General features: G+C 41.2%; 1 protein-coding gene across 7 annotated transcripts in view; it reads right to left on the bottom strand.

The window, feature by feature from the left end:
* ZMYM4 (zinc finger MYM-type containing 4) overlaps positions 1 to 21442 on the bottom strand; it is a 36442-nt gene that overhangs the window by 4841 nt on the left and 10159 nt on the right. The window contains exons 2-26 of one of the 7 annotated variants that reach the window (XM_064398612.1): positions 20128 to 20170; positions 19199 to 19726; positions 17597 to 17664; positions 16855 to 17025; positions 14100 to 14178; positions 13132 to 13384; positions 12381 to 12555; positions 12059 to 12271; positions 9946 to 10096; positions 9168 to 9283; positions 8777 to 9049; positions 8133 to 8283; positions 7700 to 7872; positions 7453 to 7603; positions 6260 to 6400; positions 5932 to 5969; positions 4603 to 4747; positions 4303 to 4427; positions 3796 to 3967; positions 3160 to 3213; positions 2864 to 3043; positions 2244 to 2338; positions 1942 to 2113; positions 999 to 1150; positions 754 to 865 (exon numbers count right to left, since the gene is read on the bottom strand). In XM_064398612.1, the coding sequence (XP_064254682.1) occupies positions 754 to 865; positions 999 to 1150; positions 1942 to 2113; positions 2244 to 2338; positions 2864 to 3043; positions 3160 to 3213; positions 3796 to 3967; positions 4303 to 4427; positions 4603 to 4747; positions 5932 to 5969; positions 6260 to 6400; positions 7453 to 7603; positions 7700 to 7872; positions 8133 to 8283; positions 8777 to 9049; positions 9168 to 9283; positions 9946 to 10096; positions 12059 to 12271; positions 12381 to 12555; positions 13132 to 13384; positions 14100 to 14178; positions 16855 to 17025; positions 17597 to 17664; positions 19199 to 19726; positions 20128 to 20170 (3931 nt within the window). The remainder of the gene's footprint in view (positions 1 to 753; positions 866 to 998; positions 1151 to 1941; positions 2114 to 2243; positions 2339 to 2863; positions 3044 to 3159; positions 3214 to 3795; positions 3968 to 4302; positions 4428 to 4602; positions 4748 to 5931; positions 5970 to 6259; positions 6401 to 7452; positions 7604 to 7699; positions 7873 to 8132; positions 8284 to 8776; positions 9050 to 9167; positions 9284 to 9945; positions 10097 to 12058; positions 12272 to 12380; positions 12556 to 13131; positions 13385 to 14099; positions 14179 to 16854; positions 17026 to 17596; positions 17665 to 19198; positions 19727 to 20127; positions 20171 to 21442) is intronic. The other 6 variants (XM_064398613.1, XM_064398617.1, XM_064398615.1 and 3 more) reach the window with 6 other exon arrangements.

Here is a 21442-nt window from a genome sequence, read left to right as displayed (position 1 = left end):
CCTACAACGTGAAGTATGAGTTTAAAATGTCCCATTTTGTGCATAAATTGCCCATTGTGATTATCCTAAATCAGGAAAGGGAGATGTGGGGGCTTAGAAGAAATTTGTTGTAAAAAAAATCACTGTGTGCAGCAAACTATAGGTAAATGGATTATTTCTGTGTTAAATAAAAAGTTCATTTTTCTAAATGAAAAGGCAGTTGTGGAGTTGCCAACATTATACAAATTTCACTGATCCTCTAAAGATGTTGTGTGCTCATAGGGCTGGTGTCCAGCTCTATAAACCACATAATCAGGCTTGAAAACCAATTAAAAGTATCAGCAGAATTTGGGAAATCTGAATTTGGAGTTGAGACAAGATTCCAGTGATTTGCTAATGTGATCCCCAAACTCACCAGGAGTATTTCCAGCACTAACAGGGAAATATCAGTGCAACTATACAGAGATTTTGCAGTACCTCATCTCAAATACAGTATTAAATTCTGGCTACTTGTATTACAAAAGAGTTAAAATTTGAGGAAAGAAGAAAACTGATGTGTTGTTGAGTGCCAGAATGGAAATCCTTTCTTTCCAGAGGCAAAGATACATTTAAGTGTAATCATAACTGGTAGAAACAGACATAAAATCCATGGTGTAGAGAGGGAGACTAATGTGAGAGCTTCAGATCACATTCTCTTCCTGGCCCTGAGAAAAGAAAATTAATTTATGATACAGCGTTATCATGCAGCTACATAAAACAAAAGAATTGTCCTACCATTTGGAAGAATTGTAGGTTCCCAGATTTTCAAAAGTTTTGTGAGTTCAATCATAAACCTGGAATAGGGCTCGGTGAAAATGTTATCTATTCTACCATTCTCAAACAGGTACTGCAAGAGAAAAAAAAAACAGGAAGAAAAGCAGTTTATGATGATACAACATTGTAGAGAAGATACAGCACATCAAATTCTTTTCCTTTCTTATGTCCCAGTGGATTATGGAGCCAAAGGCTCCCAGAGTTACCTGCTGAATTCCAAGGCACAAGTATAAGATGCTGTCAGGGTCGTATTTTTCTCCGTTTGGTCTCCTCACCTCTTGAATAAACTGGCACAAGCCAAAACTCAGCTCAGCAAATGTGCATGAGAGAATGTCCTCCTTGAGCTTCACAGGATGAACTGGGCCAGAGGAAATGATCAGAAAAATTAATTCAGCACATTAACTCTTCCCACATTCCTTATTATTTCATGCAGGCAGAATTCCCAAATTCCTGTCTCATGCATTAATTACTCTGTATGACTAAATGGTGAACTCTTTCCTATCTGCTGGCTGAGAACTGAATGATTTGGCCAATAAAACTCAGACCAGCTGCATGTGCAATCACATAAAAAATCGTGTGTCACCCCTGTGAGACATGAGGTGCAATAAAGTTACTTTCAGGGAGGTTGCAGCACAGAATGGGCAGACTTTTGAAATGTTTCTTTCCAGCTGGGAAGCCTAGAAATAAGGTGTTAAGATTTTGATGTAGAATCAAATTTTTTACAGCAGACAAATACTTTGGGAATGTGCCAGCTACAGATAAAATAGATGGGGCCAAGTTGGTGTTGTCAACTTAGAATTATAGCCTGATAGATCTGTAATTTCATGGTTCTATAATAGCTCAGAAAAGCTCTGCAGCTGCATAAAGCATCTGTGCTGCAAATAAAGAACTGCTGCATGCAAAGGAAGGCAAAGTGGAGATTTCTAACATTTTAAAGACTTTTTTAAAGGAAACAGCTCAATTAAGAATGTAATAGCTATGATTTTTAAATGCATGGAAAGATGCAAGACAGAATTCTATAAAATCTGTTTTCTACTAATGGGCATTGCAAAACTCAGTGGCATCTAATCCTAATTTTTACTTGAACAATGAATCAAGCCAAGTGCTCTTCAACTAAGTATTTCTATTTCCACTGAGAGACAAATTTACCTGAAAACTTCAGGTCCCCTTGTTCCTCCTGTGCATTTTTCCACTGGACCCAGTTTTTCCAGGCATTTACCCCATACATGTACTTCAGGGTCATCCCAGAAACAGAGCAGCCAGGGTAGGAGCCCTGCATCAGACTCCGGGGCTCCACAGCAACCACAGACTTCTTCCGTCCCTACAGGCAAGCAAAGACATCCAAACAAAGCAGATTTCATCAGCTCCTCATCCATGGATGGCTAAATTAGGGCACATAATGTTGTTATTTCAAAATGACAGGGATTTGTGTTCCAGGAGTACTTCCTTACCCTTCTTTTTGGCTGGGGGAAGCCATCCCTGTGTCTCCGTCTTGCCCGTGAACGTGAATGCAAACCCGGTCCTTTACTGAGAGGGTCAAATGAGTCTGAAGTCAAATCAACACCATGAAGAGTTTAATCACATGATTTAGCAGCCCAAGTGTCATTGTCACTGAGATACTATGGAACACCTTACAGCTGACAATCACACCTGTACATTCAAGTCATCCTGACATTTGACTAATTTAGCAATCTGTGCACTTGCTGTATAAGGATAGTAAATTCTCAATAGGACAAAAAAGTCCCCAAAACAGTGGGTGTGTTTATTCAGGCAAATATCTTAGCAACCACTCCACATGGATTATATCCAGGGACACAGAAGTGATGAATTGAAAGGAAATAAGCAAGAACTTCCTGCTACTCCTGTCAGGGGTTCTGCAGAGTGCTGCCTTTGAAAACAGCAGTAATATTCTAAAAATAGTAATATTTTGTAGATGTGATCAACTATTGCAGCTTTAAACATCCACTGTCACTACATGAAAATGCACAAGCAGGCTGCTGGGAGAATGTTCATGCAGAAAATTGTGTGTGCTTTTATAAAACAATAAGTTTTTTCTTTACATGACACTGACCTGATGGGAAATCTGCCTCCAGGTCCTGTTCCACATCACCTTTGGAGAACTGCTTGAGCTCTGGATCAGGTTCTGGCAGGGCATTGGATCGTAAGGCGTAGTGATTCAACTCCTCCTCCCAGCTGTGTGGGGTGGACACTGCTTCTGACTCCAGATCTCCACTGTACGTGCTGCCCTGGTCTGCAATGAGAGGGACCACAAGGACCATGTGCTACAGGAAAGGCAGAACCAGGAGTTTGCAAGAAAAGATGCAGCAGGATCAAAATCCATTTGTAAAATAAAGAAATCTGACTGACCTTTCTCAAATATCTTGGGGTCCAGGAAGAGCTCGTGCTCGGATGTTTGAGATCCTTTAGAAAAAGAAAGAAATCTGTATCTACACATGACTGACAGTTTGCACAACCAATATAAAATACTTTGAACAGCAAAACCCCATGTATTAGGTCATAACATGAACACACATGCTGTGCCTTCTCCTCCACTGGAGCTCCCCTAGCAGCTTTCTACCTTGGTCATGCTACTGCAGGGGAAACAGAAATCACAGCTAACATAGGTTTGCTTTTCCAAAGGCTTCCATCCCTCCCTGTTTGTTATTTGAGTCATCTATAGACCAGTAGATATTTTGTTTATCTCTTTCCAGCTTGTTTCACTTTCATTACATGGATTGGTCACTCTCTAACAAACTCTGACCTGCCTCACTCTTCAAGAATCCTTCGTAAAAAAATGATAGGAAAATTTTCTTTTAAGGCAGCTGCTCTGTCTTCTTGACTTTGACTCTTCCTTCTAACACATGATGTACTGATCTGGAGGTTTCTACCTGTCCCTGTCACCACAAGTCAAATCAGCATCTAGAATCAGGGAAAGGGAAATTTCTGTGGTGAGAGGACCTTCACCTCACTGCATTTCACATCCTTTTTAAAGCCACCACCTACCACCATGAGAGTGTGTTTTTTCTCTCTCTGCATCTTCTGCAATCATTTCTGCCATCTGAAGGAGATCAGCTTCAAATGGATTAATGGAAATCTTTTCCTTGTTTTCCTGAATGTTTTCAATGATCTTATCAGCATTATCCGGGGTGGTTGGGATGAGCATGGGAACTGGTACCTATGGAACATGTGGAAAATATCAGAACATACTCAGGGGTGAAGGGAAACAGCAAATACACCAGGGAGATCCCTCCCATTTAACCTTATGTATACTTTAGGACTACTAAAATGAAGTTAAAGATAACTCCAGACTGGACAGCTCCCTACAATTTGGTAGTTTTGTGTGATAATGTTTAACAAAATGTGATGTAATAAGGAGAGAAATGGCTTCAAAGACTCCAAATACCACCTGCATGACCAGACACAGCACCCAGTGACACAGTGCTGGGTGTGCTGGATGCAAAACAAGCCTGTAAACCATTGCTTTCTGTAGTGAACTGCAGCATAACTTACAGGTACTGGCATTCCCAGGGGAACTGGTGTGTACTGGGTGTAGAGGTGGAGGGGCACTGGCACAAACACTGGTACAGGAACAGGTACCACAATGATCTGGGGCTGAGGAGGTGCTTCTTCTCCTTCTGTTATACCAAAAACAAAACAGACCAAACATTGTTGGAAAACAACCATACAACAACCTGAAAACTAGTTCAGGTTTAATAATACATTCAAAAATATTCTCTGCTAATTAAATCATGCATGACTCTCAACTGCAGCACAGACAATTCCAACAGGGGCAGGAGATCAGACACCCACCTGTCTGGCATTCTTTGTTTTGTGTGTGAGGTTTGCAGGAGGTGGCCTTAGTCTGGGTGATTGGCTTACACAATAAAGCTTTGTTTTTCAGAAGCCTGGGTGGTTTTGATGATGGGAGCTTTAGGGCATCTGTCTGGGTACTTGCCTGTTTGGAAAACACAAATGAGGGTCGAGTCAGTATTGGTTTGAAAGGTAACATCAGACTAGAGTTTGTGCTGTACTACGGGAAGCTGAACAATTTAAAATTGTATTTGCTGATAAAAATGGTCATTTAAAAACTACTGCAAAATAAGCTTGCTTATTTGGTGCTTTCTAGTCTCCATCTCAATTTACTTTGATCCAACAATAATGTTGTTTAAAGCTAATGCTGCTAATAAAGCTTATTTTGTTAACAGTGCAGTGAACAAATCTGCAAGAATATTTAGTTTCTGTTGTGAAATAACTGCTATAAACTTTTGACCTTGGAATTTTATTGATGGCACAGATATAAAGAGAAATTATGTTAAGATACTTTTGATGACTAAAAGTCTGGCTGATACAGACACAAATAAAACTGAGTAAACTAATGTGAAACCACTGAAAATAAATAAATGTAAAAAATGAACAGCAATGCTGGCAGCAGCAGCATCATTTCCTGATACACACAGACTGACTATTCATGCTTGTACTAATGTCCTGCTAACTGTAATTTTCAGTCATGCATTCAAATAACAGGATCTATTTCAAGAGGGAAAACTCATACTCTAATCCATAAGTGACACTCCAGCTAAAAGCAAAGCTGTCAGTCTTCCAGAACCTAAAGCTACACAAAAGCATCTCTGTGTTTTAGGAGAGTTGCAAGATGCTACACCACACACCTCAAAGAGCTCAGGAACATGAACTCTCTGAGTTATCCCCAGGTAATGGTGACAGTGGCTCCCCACAGCTCTGTCACCACACTGCCAGGGAGTGGGGAAGGAAAATGAAGCTGCAGGAGCTTGGTCATGTCAGTCCCAGCAGCCCAGGCTGGTTCTTTTGCTATCCTATCCCACTTCTGGACACAAAAGGCAGCCTCAAGTGCAGAAGTCATACATGAATTACTTGGGAACTACAGACACCTCAAGAACTACAATCTGACAAATTTTGCCTTAAAACATCCAAATCTGTCAGTGGACACATGAGTTTTGTATCATCTAAGTTCTATCCATTTTTTAAAAGCATCTGCAAGCTGGATGAATTTTAAATCCTCATCAAAAATTAGTTACAAAATGATAGTGCCAAACTCTTGGATACTTCACTTGTTATTGATACAATCTGGGCAAAACTGAAAAAGTCTCTTGTAAAACTTACATCTCCTATTGTTTTGGCTGTCACAGTAGGAACTGCACCTGTGAAGGAAAAAAACCATAAAATAACATGTCTACTTATCATCAAGAACAATAATCCATATTCTGCCAAGGTCAAGAAAAAGAATTCCAATTAAAACTCATTCCCTGATGTATGTACATAAATTTAAGTCATTATTTATACCTAGATAAAGGAAGGACAAAAGCAATCATCTGCAGTGATGTGAAGCATAATGAAGAAGTGGCCCTTGTTCTCAGCAAAATCCCTGAGCAAATATAAATGTTCAGGAATAGAGATGTAAAAGTACAGGCATCGTATTCAGCTGCCTTACCCTGTAAAACATTGTTGGAGTTAACAGTAGGCTGGGCAGCTGGGGTGCTTGCAAGGGACACCACGTTTGCTATGACAGGGGTTGAGTCCTTTCTTAAAGAAGGAGGGCCTGAGGAGGAGGCTGGTGCCATGGAAAGGTTTGCTGGACACAGTGGACAGAAGAAAATGAGAAGAAGCAGTAAGATAATTGAGAAAAAAAGCATTTCTGAAACAACACCCACCCTTCAGATCTGTCTCCAGATGAAAGAGGCTGCTGTGTGAGAAGGGATGTAGGTGTCAAGTTGCAGCATTTCAGTTTAAACAGGAGCTAGTTCCACAAGCAAATCAAGAAAGAAGGGAAAAGAGCTCCCACCAATGTAAGCAGCAGATTGCACTGAATTGAAACAATGTGCACCAAGCTGAACATGGCCTGGTGCACACTAAAAACTCCCAGTTAATATTTTATTGGTTTTGGGTATCCTGCTCTTGCAGCCACTCTGTGGGAAATGATGCCCTGCTTTAGGAGCAGTGATATTCCTGCTTTTTCTTTCCCTTTCTCTTCCTGTCTTTGAGGGTCTTTCATCTCTTTGTGTCTCATTCCCTACAGAAACTCATAGTTCCTGTTCTTGTGGGCTTCATTCCTGCCCTCATTCCCATTCCACCTGCTCAAGGAAACAGCTACAGCACCTGTACACCTTGGGACTGACACTTCCCAAGAATCAACATTTAATGACACAGAAATGGAGAGTCTTCATATATCTATAGTCTGCACAGAAGTGGCTGGTTTAAGTGCATATATAGGAGTCTGTATTTAAAACCATTAAGTCTACTAATTTCACCACTTGATTGTTAAAAGAATATCAACATTCTACCATATCTTCTTGGTGTTATGAAGACAAGCTAGATATTTAACATGTCTGCACTACATATCACTGTATTTTACCCCAAGGAAACAGGCCTTTGTTTCATGGAAGTGACTGAAAGCAAGTGCTTTTGCTTCATCTTTAAAATTTGTTTGGTACATGAAGCAATTGCATTTCATACCTACAGAAGTTTAAATAAAGAGTGATCTAAACCAGAACCCACTCAACAGCAACAGACAAGCTCCCCAGGAGAAGACAGATCTTAAAGAGTTCACTGAAGTGAATTTGCAGATAAACATCCATCTCACTAGCCCACCCATCAAAAGGCAACACCATCCCCAGCCTGCTTTACCTGTGTTGTTTGGGAGTGAAGGGTCAGGAGCACCTTGCTGTTTACAGAACAACAGAATACAGAGCAGATTGCAAAAATGCTTCATCTCCCCTTGCCATTTTATGGACTCGTTGAGTTTACCTTGTCTCTTACAACCATCACACTTTGCCATCTAGGAAAACAAAGTTTGGGAGAAATTGAACACATCTGGAAACACCAACAAGGGATATAGGTATAAAAACCTAGTGGATGTGAGGATATAGCTTACCTGGTAAAACAAAACAGTGAATTTAGACATGCACTCCTCTGAGCAAAATTCCTCTGTTTTCCCCCCAAAGTGATTCTGGACCAGTTTGGGGGAAGTTTGTAAACAGTAACTGCACATTTTACAGTGGTTTCCCCAGCGCTTAGACAAGTCGTGTTTATAGAGCAGTTTACAAACTAAAAGAAAACAGCAAAAACATTCTTTAATACAATAGGACAACCCCTCAGCACTCCTAATTCCTGTATTAAGTGATGTCTGCAATAATTCATTGAAACATACCATTAAAATATAAAGTGTGAACAGGATTCTGTGTTCCTAAACCTAAAAAACAGATTCCTAACTTAAAAATATTAGATTTCTTTTAGTATTACTGATAATTTTTAGGCAAAACACTTGTGATTTGATTTCTTTGAGGCAGGGTTTTGCCCTTTCTTACCTTCACTACAGAATGTTTTATCTATGCCTGAGACTCTCACTGTCTCCTTGATAATTTTCTCAAACCTGCAGTATTCACACAAAGCCGTCATATTGCCCTTCTTCTTATACTCATCACAGCAGGTCTTCCCACAGAACTGGAACATTTTACCCTGCAACACAGCCAGAATGTTTTGGTTTCAGTGTTTGAATGAGTCACATCCTAGATAATACATTTAAATTGTTAATAGAAAAACAGAAGAGTATTTATTCCCTTAGAAATCAGCAACAGAGCACTGGCAGATGAGTCTCCCCATTTAGTTTTATAATAAAACAAAATTTCTTGCAGAAAGCCCTCACCAATGTTCTTTATCCTTGGATTAAAAGGTGCATCCCTGGGTCCAAGAGACAGGGATGCGTTTATTTAGACAGGCAATTATTTGGATTGGGGCTTTTTTCTGTGTTCTTTTTTTCCTGGTTTTATGACCATAGAGATAGCATCAGTATTAATCTGATATTGGTTAAAACAAATCAGTTTCAAAACCCTCCACAGCAGGTCTTTGCAAGCAACAAAGCAGTACTGACAGACCAATGCACATAAACTACAATTTTTGGGTTTCTGTTGTGAAAAAAAAAAAAAGCTTGGAAAGCCCTGATCTTTATTACCTTGTAGTCAAGCAGTTCTGGTTTGGTGGCAAATGATCTGTTACAGTGCTGACACTTGATTTTCACAACAGAACGGGTAAAGGTGACCTGCTGGCACTGGGCAGCCAACCTCTGGAGCCCTGCTGCAGCTGGGGTGCTCGTGGAGCTGGGGGACACAGTTGAGGTGGTGCCAGTGGCTGAGACCACTGTCCCCGAGGAGATGCTCACAATGACCTGGCCCTGAGACAGGGGCACCACCGAGGAGTTCAGTCCTGCAGGCTTGTTGAACAGATTCTGTGGGAAAGCAAACAGACAGGCTTTACTTTACAGGGTTACACCTTGCACCTGGGTATTTCCACCATCAATTTAGCATTCTGTTAATTCAGCTAAGAAGAAATCCTAGATGTCACACCTGAAAAGCTACTACACAATTGTAGCTGCAAAAATTGCGTATGCTCCCATCTGACATAGCCAAGTGATACTGAGGGTTTGCTGAGGTTTTACAGCTGTTGCACTGAACTTGAACACCTGAGGGTGAAACAGAGAAGAAAAAGTGATTTATGCAACATCAAGTTGTATTGCAGCTAATTTTGCACCGTGCATACAAAAACAGAGTCTGAATGATGAGCCAAGGCACAGACAGAAGCCCAAGATGATGTTTCCACAGATTCAGAAGCAGACACTGCAGCTGCTGTGCCTGTTGCTTGCCAGTAATTTAATTAATCTCCCAGTATCCCTAGGATGTCAGTAAGCATTTTTCTATTTCCACATGAAAAATAGCTGAAAATGTTTGCCTAGCTCCATGCAACACTGGGCAGAGGTAATAAAGCTGATCACCCCAGGGAACCAGGGCCAGGAGAGTCCCTGCAGTGGCATGGCACATGTCCACACAAGAGGTTTGTCTAGCTGGGAAACCCACCAGCTGCACTTGCAAGAGCAAAAAAAAAAAAAAAATAGATTGCTTATCATGTGGAGTTCCCTAAAACCAAAACAGAAATAGCTGTACTGTCATTGCTACATTTACCTACAACAAAATGCCCTTTCATTCCCATCTCAGCACTTCCCTTTAAAAAAAAACCACTTCCCACCCTCCCAAAATAAGAATATCAGCCTTAACTTCCAAGACAAATAAAGTTGGGATATGAGCCACAGAAAATGAAGTTTCTATAGAAATAAAAGGATAATCTTACCTGAAGAAGTGACCATTTTTACTCTGTATGCTGACAAACAGTTAACAGAACAAAACAGTTCCATCTTCCCCAAGTTATTTGTGCCCTCCACCATCTCAGCTGAAGATCTCAGAGATTTACACAGTGTGCAGGGTGTAATTTTAGCTGACTTCTGTGGAAACAGGGAAATTGCTTGTTCATTTGAAACTTGGCATTTTTTATTAACCTGGAAATTGTCACTTATATATAAAATATTTATAAAATGTGCTGCTGTGCTTGAAACAGCACTTGTTTTATAGCTGTGTTATTTATGGTGCAGATTCATTGATCTGAGCTGTGGTTTGAGCACCTTCCCAGGCCACTTTAACCAGTACCAATCTGGGTACTGCAAACACTCCCACAGGCACTAGCACAGATCAGAACCTTGTATCAGACAACTTCCAACACACTGCTGAGGGGATTGATATTTTGCTTATGGTTTTGAATGCATCAGCTGTACAGATAAACAATATTCCCACTGAAGAGATGAGGAAACAAGGAACAGGGAGAAGCAGGTCCCCTGATGATGTTTGATAGTAAAATGGGAAAGAGATCCACCTGCTTGTAATAATCACAGTTTTCAGTGTGTGGTCTACAAACTTCTTTTGAAGAGAGATACAGGAAAAAGCCTGATTTTCACAGACGCATTTTCTGTGTTTAAGGTTTTTTTAAAAGGTATTTAAGTTTGGAAAAAACTTCGAGAATTTGTGCATCAGATTATTTTAGTATGACAGCCTTAAAAATGCTCTTTGTTCTATCACTAGCTATTCCAGCTCTTCACAGGACAGAACAGAATCAAGCTTTTAGGGATTTAAAAACACCCACAAACCTCCAGAAACTATCAGAATGGACCTGACAATTGAGCTGAATACTGTTTAAAAATCAATTAAAAATAGATTTGACTTAACCTTATAAGCTTTGAACATATTGTATTTTCAAGAGAACTATCACATATGGGGTTTTGATGTGTGATATAAAAGCAGCATGAATATGTTTCCAGCTTATTTAATTTTATCTCCAGATTTGTTTCAGAGGAAAACTAATTCTGAAGGTAATTTTCTGGATGAAATACATTTACCGTAATTTTTTTTTAATTCATTAGGCCTTTCTTGACCTAAGTGGCCTGGATAATGGGACAGCAGAGTCAAGCCATAAAATGAAGTTCCATTCTTTTATCAGAGGGCAATTTTTCCTAAAGTAATTGCATTAGAATAAATAATTCAAAAATAATTAAGCTATTATAATAAATTAAGGTTCTCTTAAATGCCCAGGTCTTCAATAATCAAAAATAAATATGAAAAGTTTAAAAGTTAAAATCATAATTATCAACTAATTATTACTTTTCCTTTCCACTTAATTCAAAGGCTACAATTTAGTAAGGAATACTCTTCATGGAGCATCTCAAGGCTGAAAACAGCCACAGGAGGCTGCTACTGGGAGGTCCCACCGTGTCTTCTCCCACACTGGAATTCTCTCATGGCTGGTCCAGTGGAGAGAAAAAAACAGAGCAACATGTTTGGGCAAAGATTAAGCAGCAAATTATCATCCCTGGAAGTGTTCAAAATCCACTTTGACCTGTGACACTTTGTGATATGGTTTGGTGGGCTTTGGGTATTTGGTTGAAGGTTGGACTTGATGATCTTGGAGGGCTTTTACAACTTTACTGATTCTGTTATTCTTGAAATGACAAAAGCAGTTACTTTAGACCAATAGAGTAACTGAAATAATCAACCAGTAAAATGGGCGTTTCTTAAAACACCTCAAATCTAATAAAAAATTAGATGGATTCTATTTTTAGCATTTTGTCCAAATACAGAATCATGGAATCCCAGAATGTTTTGGGTTGGAAGGGACCTTAAAGCCCACCCTGTTCCACCCCCTGCCATGGGCAGAGACAACTTCCACTATCCCAGGCTGCTCCAAGGCCCATCCAACCTGGCCTTGGACACTTCAAGGGATGGGGCAGCCCCAGCTTCTCTGGGCACCCTGTGCCAGGCCCTCCCCACCCTCACAGAGAAGAATTTCTTCCCAATGTCCATCTAAGCCTCTCCTCTGGCAATGAGAACCCATTCCCCCATTGTCCTACCACATCTACCTGCTTGTAACCTGTCACACAGATGGAACTGCAGAACTTTTTGGACTGTCCCTCTATCTGCAGGATGTGACACTGGCCAGAGGCACTGTAGCAGTATCCTCCACAGTATTCACAGCAGTTCATGGTCAGGTTGTTGGCCGAGCGGAACTGCGAGAAGCAGGCGTCGCTGCAGAGCTTGTGCACCACGTTCTGGTAATTCACCTCGTGCCTGATCTGCAAGGACAGGAATATGCAGCAAGGACAGGAAGAATGTTTGTGTTCATCTCAGAGACAGCAAGTTGTGCTGAGCTAAAGAAATTCAAATGAGGGAATTGGCAATTACCACTGCGTTCTTCTGGCACATGCTGCACTTGCTGGAAATGCTGTTGGTGTGGATAGTGACAATGGGTTTCCTTTTCAGTTCATAGGTGGACAGACAAGACTGGCTGCAGAAATCCTTACTGAAGTCTGTGTTGTCAAACTGGGCAGTGATTACGTCCTTTGGATTTAGAATTTCTCTATGGAAAAAGAAAAACAAACACAGAGATAAAGGATTAATGTGACTTTCATGTCAACTTGCTGTTCTTGCTAATTCTGGAGACTAAACATTCTCCAGGAGAGGGTGGATCCATTTAATTGAAACCTTGAATACATTAACTCACCCATGTTTTACTGCATTTTAGGGATTCATAAATCTATTTTTCTTTAGAAGAAGTAATGCATAAAATACTTTTTGAAAATGTACTCTTGTTAATAATTTTGAGAGTGCAATGACATTTTGAAATGGCAGGCAGATGCTGGACATTTTCAAACACAGTTTTTCATATTTGGCTCATTTAAATCAAAAAAGGAGAAGATGCATTCTGCACTACAGAGGCTTTTAAATCTATGTGTGTGTAAAACCCAATTAAGGCAATGGAACTGCAAGCAGACAGACCAATTAACAAAGAACAGCATCAGCCACCAATTTTTGAAGGGAAGCATAAGAGGAGCAGCACTACCAACACAGAGAGGGGCACAAGAACAGAACTGAAGCCTTTCATTATCTGCCTGAATATCAATTATTAGTAGAACAAATGAAAGCACTGTCCTACTTTGAGCAGCTGGAGCAGATTTTCTTGGTAGAAGCTGGTGGGCGAGAAGCTGGAATGGTGTATCCAGTGAGGCACAGTGTGGAGCAGAAGAGCTGGGTTGAGCCTTTCCTCTGGTAGGCAGTTTGCCCCTTCTGCAGGATTTTTTTACAGCCAGAACAGGAAACCCGAACAGCTGTGCTTGGAACTGAGGGTAGCATTTTACTCATGCCAGAGGATGCCACAGCAGGCTGGAAACCTGATGACAGCTGTGGAACTAAAAAAAAAACCACACAGAGAAAACACAGAGTAAGTGTCACAGATCCATTACAAAGAGCTCACTGGGTGCAGGGGCGAGCACAAGGCTCATAGCTTTATTTGGGTTGTCAGGGTCTAGAGGAGAATCAAATAGCAGATGAACTCTCCACAAATACATGCCCTGTGCTGGTTTTCTGCATAGCAGATTTTTATAATTACTCTGAAGATGGAGAATGCACTTTTAACATCCCTTTCATGGAATCATGGAATGGTTTAGGTGGGAAGGGACTTTAAAGATGATCCCATTCTACCCCCTGGCAAGAGCAGGGACACCTTCCACTATCCCAAGTTGCTCCAAGCCCCAATGTCCAACCTGGCCTTGGAGACTTCCAGGGATCCAGGGGCAGCCACAGCTGCTCTGGGCAACCTGTGCCAGGGTCTCCCCACCCTCAAAGGGGAGCAATTGTTTTCTAAGGCCTAATCTAAATCTGCCCTCCTTCAGCTTAAGACTATCTAACACATTCAGTTCTCGTATGCATTTCACATTCAATTTTCCTATGCCTCAAAATCACAATTATTTTATAATCTCAATTTCTTTCTCTCTAGACCAAACTAGTTCTTCATTCCTACTGGAATCAGACACAGCAAACAAAATGCAGAGTGACCTGCAAGACTATTTGCAAAGATGACACATTTTACAGATTTAAATGAAATTAGTCTCGCCTATTCCTTACCAAGAGGATTGCCACTGACTGAAAATACAGCACTGATTTTCAGCTCCCCTTCCTGAGATTTTGGCTGTTGGCCGTACTCCTAAAACAAAGGGAAAGGAAAAGGAGAACAAATACACACATGTAGTAACAGGTTACATGATTCCATTCTTTCACAACGCTGCACTGAGCCTCAGGGAAGAGTGGGTGTCCTAAGCCTGCTCCAAAGGCTGGGTGACAAGTGAGCACCACACACAGCTCCTGCTCAGAGCTCAGAGCTCCACAGCAAACCACACCTGAGGGGGCACAAATGGACAGGTGGGGCTGCCTGGTGCATCCCCCTCTCCAGCTGCACTCCAAGACACCTCAGAATTCAGCCAAAGCTTCAAGAAATCTCTGCTTTCCATTCCAACTTTCCAGCTGGAAGTGCAGCCCTTAGCCCTGTTCTGGGAAAGAAGTTTTACCTCCACATAAAGGAGGATAGCAATGAAATAGAGCTGGGACCTGGTGGAGGAGCATTCTGTATGGATCAGGAGTTAGGACCTTGGAGCAGACCAAGGCTGGCACCACCAGGGCCAGACCACCACAGTCCCAGCTCCAGCACGAGGGGAATCACCTCACATTTGTTACAGCATGAGAAAATCCCTGGGCAGCTGCTGGTGGAATAGCTGACATGCTATAAATGACTGGCTTAGTCCCCAGCAGCTATTCACACTGACAGCACACTTCCTGCCCCTGCTCTCCCCAGAAATCTGAGCCAGAAAGCAGCTTGGAACACTCCACATGTAAATCTTAATAGGCTGAATAGCATAATCTCTTGGAACTACAGAGATGATAAGATTTAGCCTACTTACAGTGGTTTGGGAGTAGTGAGGCATGATGTCATGTTATGACTGAGCTAAATTCACAGTTGCTGCCTGGCTGCCAGGGAAACCAATTCAGAATCCCTAAGCAAAAGGAAGCTCTCCCTTCCCAGTGGCAGTGAGATGCTCCCCCAGCTTCTGCCAGCTCCCAAAATCCCACAACAACCTCCACTGAGCACGTGCTCAAACTGAGCACTCCTCTCACTCCTGTGGGAAAATTGGAAGTTTCTATACTAGACAACCAAACTGTTTTTCAACATGTTTCCCAGGAGACAGGCAGTGGTATTCCTTGACCATTTGAACAATCAGACTGAAACAATCAAATCTCAGGCTGAGAAGCTCGAAGCTGGGTATGGGCATGCTGTGATGAGGTTCTTAAGCACCATTTTTATTATTATTATTTAAAAATTAATCATTTGCAGACATACAATTTTTAAGCACTTTAACTGTAATTGTATCATTAGTCAAGAGTAGGAAAAGAAATGGAGGCAAATCCTGACATCAACTGTGCATGATCAAGCAGTTTCACAGCAGCTTAACAGTGCTGAAAGCCAAAAACCTTCAGCTCCAACTATTGGTTACAGCAAGAAATGCTCTTATCTTTCAGGAAATATTAAAAAAAAATTCCATAAAATCCCCCCCATAGTAATTCCAATCTAAAGCAAAACAAAATGAACTCAGTTCTCCTACTTTTCCAGTATCAGGCAGAGTTGATAATCACAGGATTTTACTCCAGGAAGGAATTTTTTGAACCATACGATATTTGACATTTAAATTCTTCAAGTCTTCATTTTTACTTATTAATATGATCTTTGATAACCACAGACATCTTGCCTTGCATTCCACACAAATCCACACAGCAGATGCCATCTTGGGAGGACAAAAGAAGAGACAGATTTAACTAATCTACACGTGGTTTGACATTCTACAGGTTCAAGGAAAAATAAACCCAAACAATCCCACAGAGACTGAACAAATCAGAAGGACAGTAAAATCTGAAGTTGCAAATATTTTACTTATTAAATTGAGAGCATTATGGGAAAAGAAGAAAAAGTGCTGGGAAGACAGGCCCGGAAAGCAGAGGAGGTTCAGCAGAAGGACAAAGACTGATGCTAAAAACTAACACCTGCACAGGAACACCAACACTCCCGTGTTGGTACAAAGGGATGCATCATTTTGGGAAGTTCTGCACACCTTTAACATCTAAAATCTGCTATGTAACCTAGATATGAGCAGTGAGGAGACAGGAATTGCAGCACAGCTCGTTGCCTGGTGTCACACAGTGGCACAGAGATTGGCTGGAGCTCAGCAATCCTGGCCCCAGCACTGGTCAGTTCACAGGTCACACCTTCTCCAGGCTGCAATCACTCAGTTTTACCTGTATCATCATAAAAAGTGTCAGTCCTGAATGAGAAAGTCACTTAAACACATATTTAAATTGACTTCACTGATGTGTAAGTACTTAAATATTTTGCTAAGTGCTTTAAGTGTTAATTTAAAACATGAACAAACTACTGTGCTTGCAAAGGCAGCTTTTAAGAAGGAAGTAGCAGCAATAGCTGCTTTAATTCGTATCTCTAATTGTGACCACTTGAAAGTTATTTAACAAAATGTGATTTACAGTTTATTTCCTAGTTAGATAAGGTGTCTATGTTGCTACAGATTTAGTTACAGAAGTTTTAGAGCACTTGGCTTTGTTTCTAACTGAAAAGAAAAACATTTTCAGAGACAAGGTAACAAGACATCAAAAAGTTGAGGGGGGTGGTTTCATAGTAGTGTAAGAGGGAAAAATCCTTCTACTAAACTATGTTCTTCAAGTTAAATTTCGGCCAACAAACCAAATAAATGGCTGAATTTTTGTTCAGCTTAAGCGGTCAGCTGTCAGACCAAAATGAGAAATGCAATGGGAAACTTACCTCAGAATTACCAGGTTCATCTTTAATTTTGTCTAATAGTCCCTGCTGTGGGGCCATAGCTTTAGCATATTCGTCATCCAAAGGCTCCTTCTTAATTCTAATATTTGGTGCAAAGGAATTCCCCAGCTCTTGTCCAATAGATTCCTTACTAGAAAATAGGTAGCTAGACTCCTGAAACAATAATATGAAAAAGAATTCACCCTCCTGCATCTGCCATGAGGAGTTGGGCTGCTGCCAAGGGGAGTTTGTGCTGCAGACCAAGAGATTTGGGTCCTGCCAAGGTGGGAGAAATGCTGGGCAGCAGCTGCTGCCTCAACCTCCCTGCAGCCCCCTCTCTCATCCCACCCCCAATGCTTTCCACTCCTCTGGCCAAAGCAGAAGACACCCAGCTCTGTGAGTTGGTTGTTTGGGAGTGTCTCCTGTGGATACAGCTGTTCCCTGGCTCATGTGGAAAAAAAAAAAAGCAGCAGGTCAGGTGGATGCATCCAGCTGTAGGTTCGGCTCACCGGTCACTCCAACCATGCTGAACAGGAAAGTGGCTACCAAAAGAATCCTCAATCCAAAGAGAGGCCCAGGAAAATTTTACAAAATTATATGTACTGTTTAAGCAGCAAAGATGTCTAAGAGTCAGAAGATCAGTTTCCTTAACACTCAAATTTACACTCAAATACAAAATACGTATTTTGAATTATTCCAGCATATTGCTGCACTTGCAAAAGTGGTTGAAAGATCTATAGCTTACCCTGAAGTTAGTTTCTGGAGTTTGTGGCGCTAACTGCGTCCGTAATGTTTCTTCTACTTGATTATGAACTGAGGAAAACATATACATTAAATAGAAATGAATACAGGTTCCAATGCATTTCCTTTAAAACTATCAGAGTCTCATCCTGCTCCCCAACCCCAGTGTCTGACAGCACCTCACCACTATTAAACTACTCCCTTTCTCCTCCCTGTAGGTAAGCTGGTAATCCCTAAAGAGAATTGACTCTTTTTTGATTATTCTATTGGATCATTATTTTCCCATTCCAGCAAAATAGTTGCAAACTTCCGACACAAATTCTTCGTTCAGAATTTTCCACACCTCAGCAGGTTGTGAACTCCCCTGTTTTGACATTTAAATCAGAAAATACTTTTCAGAGCAACATCTTCCAGCTTTTTCTTTGCTGTTCTGTTCTTTTGCCTTTTCCCCTCTTCTCAGGAAATAGCATCTTCTGATTTTTAGAATATATCATTTAAAAACTTTGGATTTGCCTAGATACTGGATGCTACCATGAGCATTTATCATTCTGGTTCCAACTACTGACTACTTTACCTGATCTTTTAACTGTAGGTGTTTACAACTTTCTGAAATACATCTTAGGTACAGAAACATTCTTCCCTTGACTTCTAACTGAAAGTAAAAGTAGAGATACATCTGTAACTTTTCTTTATTTTCAAAGATATCTTTATTGTTTCTCTATCATTGGTGCCACCTGGAAGCACTGATTTTAAGATGCTGTTGCTGAACATAGAAAGTTTAAACCTGAGAACTGCAAGCTGTGAATGTGAACAGGCAGCCAGGAGTCCCTCACGTGCTGGCTCACCCTCCCTCTGCTGAATAAGATTAAACCATGTGTTCCTGCTTGGTTATTCTTAACTCCTTCATTCACTGTAACTTTCAGAGCTTGGAAAGACAAAAATAAGTGTGTGGGCATCAAGATTATGGAGACTGTCAAATGAGAAAGGGATTTTAGGCATCTTTGGTTCTTTCCATGTTGGCTGGATGAAGTCCAAGACACAAGCATTTGAGGAAGAAGGGGAGCAGTCTCCCAGGAAAAGCAGATTTCAAGCTATGTTCTGGCTTAGTTCCTGCAGACACTAGCTCCTTTCTAGCAAGCCTTTCCCTGATAATATCAAATCCACACTGCTTTAAATGCCTAGGCATTAGTGAAGAATTGATGCTTTGCTGGAAAAATCTTTACTGGCCATCAACTTAACCTAAACTTCATCACCTTTTCTTTTAAGAAGCTCCATGGTCTATAAAAAACAGTGAGAAAAACCAAAAGGAAGCTTGAATTGTCACCCAGCTTGGTTTAGGAAACCACAACAACAAAGGACATGTTGAGGCTCTGTAACAAGCTGTGGAGGATGAGACCTCCCTGACACTGCCAAGCCCTGTGCAAATCCTCCTCCTAACACAGAGTTCATTGGATTTCAGGGTTCTTCATAAAATGTTCCCCTACACACAGCTCTGCCTGTTCTCTTCAACAAGGTGATGATTTTAATAATTAGCCCTATTGCTGATTTCTCTCTAGTTCTTCCTTCCTCTTTGCTGGGCAGCCAGATCTATGATGTCAACAGTTACCTGCTTTGTCAAGAAAACTGCTTTTCAATCTAGAATCCATATTTTTAGGGATTTTTTCCAACCGTTTTTCACGTTCTTGAAAATGTCCTTCTCTATTCTTGTCCTTTGCTGAAAAAGTCTCTTTGCCATTATCTCGTGTTATGCTAAAATCTTTTCGAAGTGATTTAAATACAGGGCCCTGCTCAAAGGGGGAAGTGAGATCCTTCTGGATTGCATTCTGAACCTGAATTTCTTTTTCACTGTCCAGTTCATGATCTGGAACTCTCTTGCCCTCTTCCAGATGATCTTCATCAGGAATTGCTGAAGAAAGAGTGTCTTTTGGAGCGAAATTCTGATCATCTTCGTTGTCACTCCCAACAACAGGTATGCCTGCAAGATCCCCAGAGTTCAGAAAATAATCATGATCATCACCCTGCAGGGAGTTCTCGGCTCCTGCTCGGTTGGGTACTCCGTAAGACAAGCTGTCCAGGGCGGGTGTCAAGTTGTGCTCAGCGTCCTCAGACATCTCTGCATCCAGAATTTCACCACCTAAGGAGAAAAAAAAATCCCAGTGAACTGTCAGAAAATTGACCGATTTCATGTGTAACAAAGGAGAAGTGTGAGTGTCCTAATCTGGCTGATGCTGCAATTCCTTGAATATTCTCAGCCTTCTCAGGCCATCGTTACTGTGAAAATATTGCTGACATAGAAACAGTTCAGTCCCCCTCACCACTCTGAAGCAGAAGCTGAACTGAGTAAAACTAACCAAAGAAAGAAAAAACCATTAATTTCCATTCACCTCACTTGTAGCACTTGTGGAGAAGGCAATGCAGGAGGGAATGAGCAGGAAGGGCTGGGATGAGGGCAAGGCAGTCTTGTTCAGCAGCAATGACACTTCCAAGAAAGGCTTTGTGAAACTATGACATTAGAGAATAAATAGAAATACTTACATTTTTCTGTAATATCAAATACCGCATCAGATTTATCTTCAAACTGTAAAAAAGGAAAGCACTGTGTCATTGTCTTGGTCAGCTGCCATGTACTTTGCTAAAAAGTATGTGATCAAAACCAAGCAGAAGGATCACAATTCCTCCTCCTCCTCCTTCCTTCCTTGCCCCAAGCAAATTTTTATGAATTAAGACTGTTACATCACTGAGAAGCCACAGTGATGAGCCTAATGAGTTCAGAATACATAGAAAAGGCACACAAGGAAAATTTAGAAATAGTGCTGCTTCCCAGAGGAGTGAGGAAAGGGAATGTCAATTTTCTTTACAACCTGGGATACCAGTACCAGGTCAAGGCCACAGATTCTGCCCTGATACTCCATGAGCCTTCATTCCCTCTGAACTTCATAAATGAAAACCAGCAGCATGGGCAGCTCCCACTGCCAGGGGATGCACGGGCCCAAAGTTTCACCTGTCTTACAGGGAATTCTCCCCTTTCCAGGATCAGGGAAATGCAATGCTTGACTTCCCAACACAGCAAGTGTCAGCACAGAAGACCCAGATGCTGACTGAGTGCAGACAAACATCTGTCTGCATTAAACATCCTCTGACAGATGTTGAAGTTGTTGGCGTGCGTGGATGGTGCCTGGAGAAGGATAATTAAAGTTTCCTTCAGAATGTCCAACTCATTAGCAGCCTTCTTTTCTGCCCAAGAGATACCAGTAATTCATTTAAGCCCTCTCTCCTTTCTCTGTGTTGCCAGCTCTACACTTCTTTCCTTGTAGATCCTGCTCACACTGCAATTCTTAAGCCATCTTAGGGAAAGTAATGGGATTTGATAGCAAAGGGATGAGCCCTAATTTCATTTAACTCAAGTCATTTAGTTGATAAATCCAGTATTTCTCAGGACTGTGATGGGAGCTATCAGGTTGGTAGCAGGCAGCTCTAGGAAAGGATGACAACAGACTTCATTTGATGGCAAAATGTCCCTTTCCAATACCACTTGCAGGTCTGCAAACCTCCTTCAGCTTAACTGGACACACATGGAATAATGAGGACATGTCCAGCATGGCATCAAGTCAGTTGGATACTGCACCAGAACTTTCTAGTTTCTCTGAGTAGACACTTGAGGCTGGAAAAGTAAAACAGAACCAAAACAAAACAAAAAAATGTTACAGTTCCACAAGCTGATGCAAGTCTTCTCCATGTAATCATTTACAGGGAAAGAGTAAGGAAACTTTTTTCCTTTTTTCAGGAAGGTTTGCAAGGCCTGAGCTCTGTTCCTCCTGTAATGATCTCAGGAGTGTCTGGAAGAGGGAAG

The sequence above is a fragment of the Passer domesticus genome, chromosome 24 (assembly GCF_036417665.1).
Source record: "Passer domesticus isolate bPasDom1 chromosome 24, bPasDom1.hap1, whole genome shotgun sequence".
NCBI classification, from domain to species: domain Eukaryota; kingdom Metazoa; phylum Chordata; class Aves; order Passeriformes; family Passeridae; genus Passer; species Passer domesticus.
The sequence above is the reverse complement of the archived record's forward strand: the minus strand, read 5'-3'. Positions and strand labels throughout refer to the sequence as shown.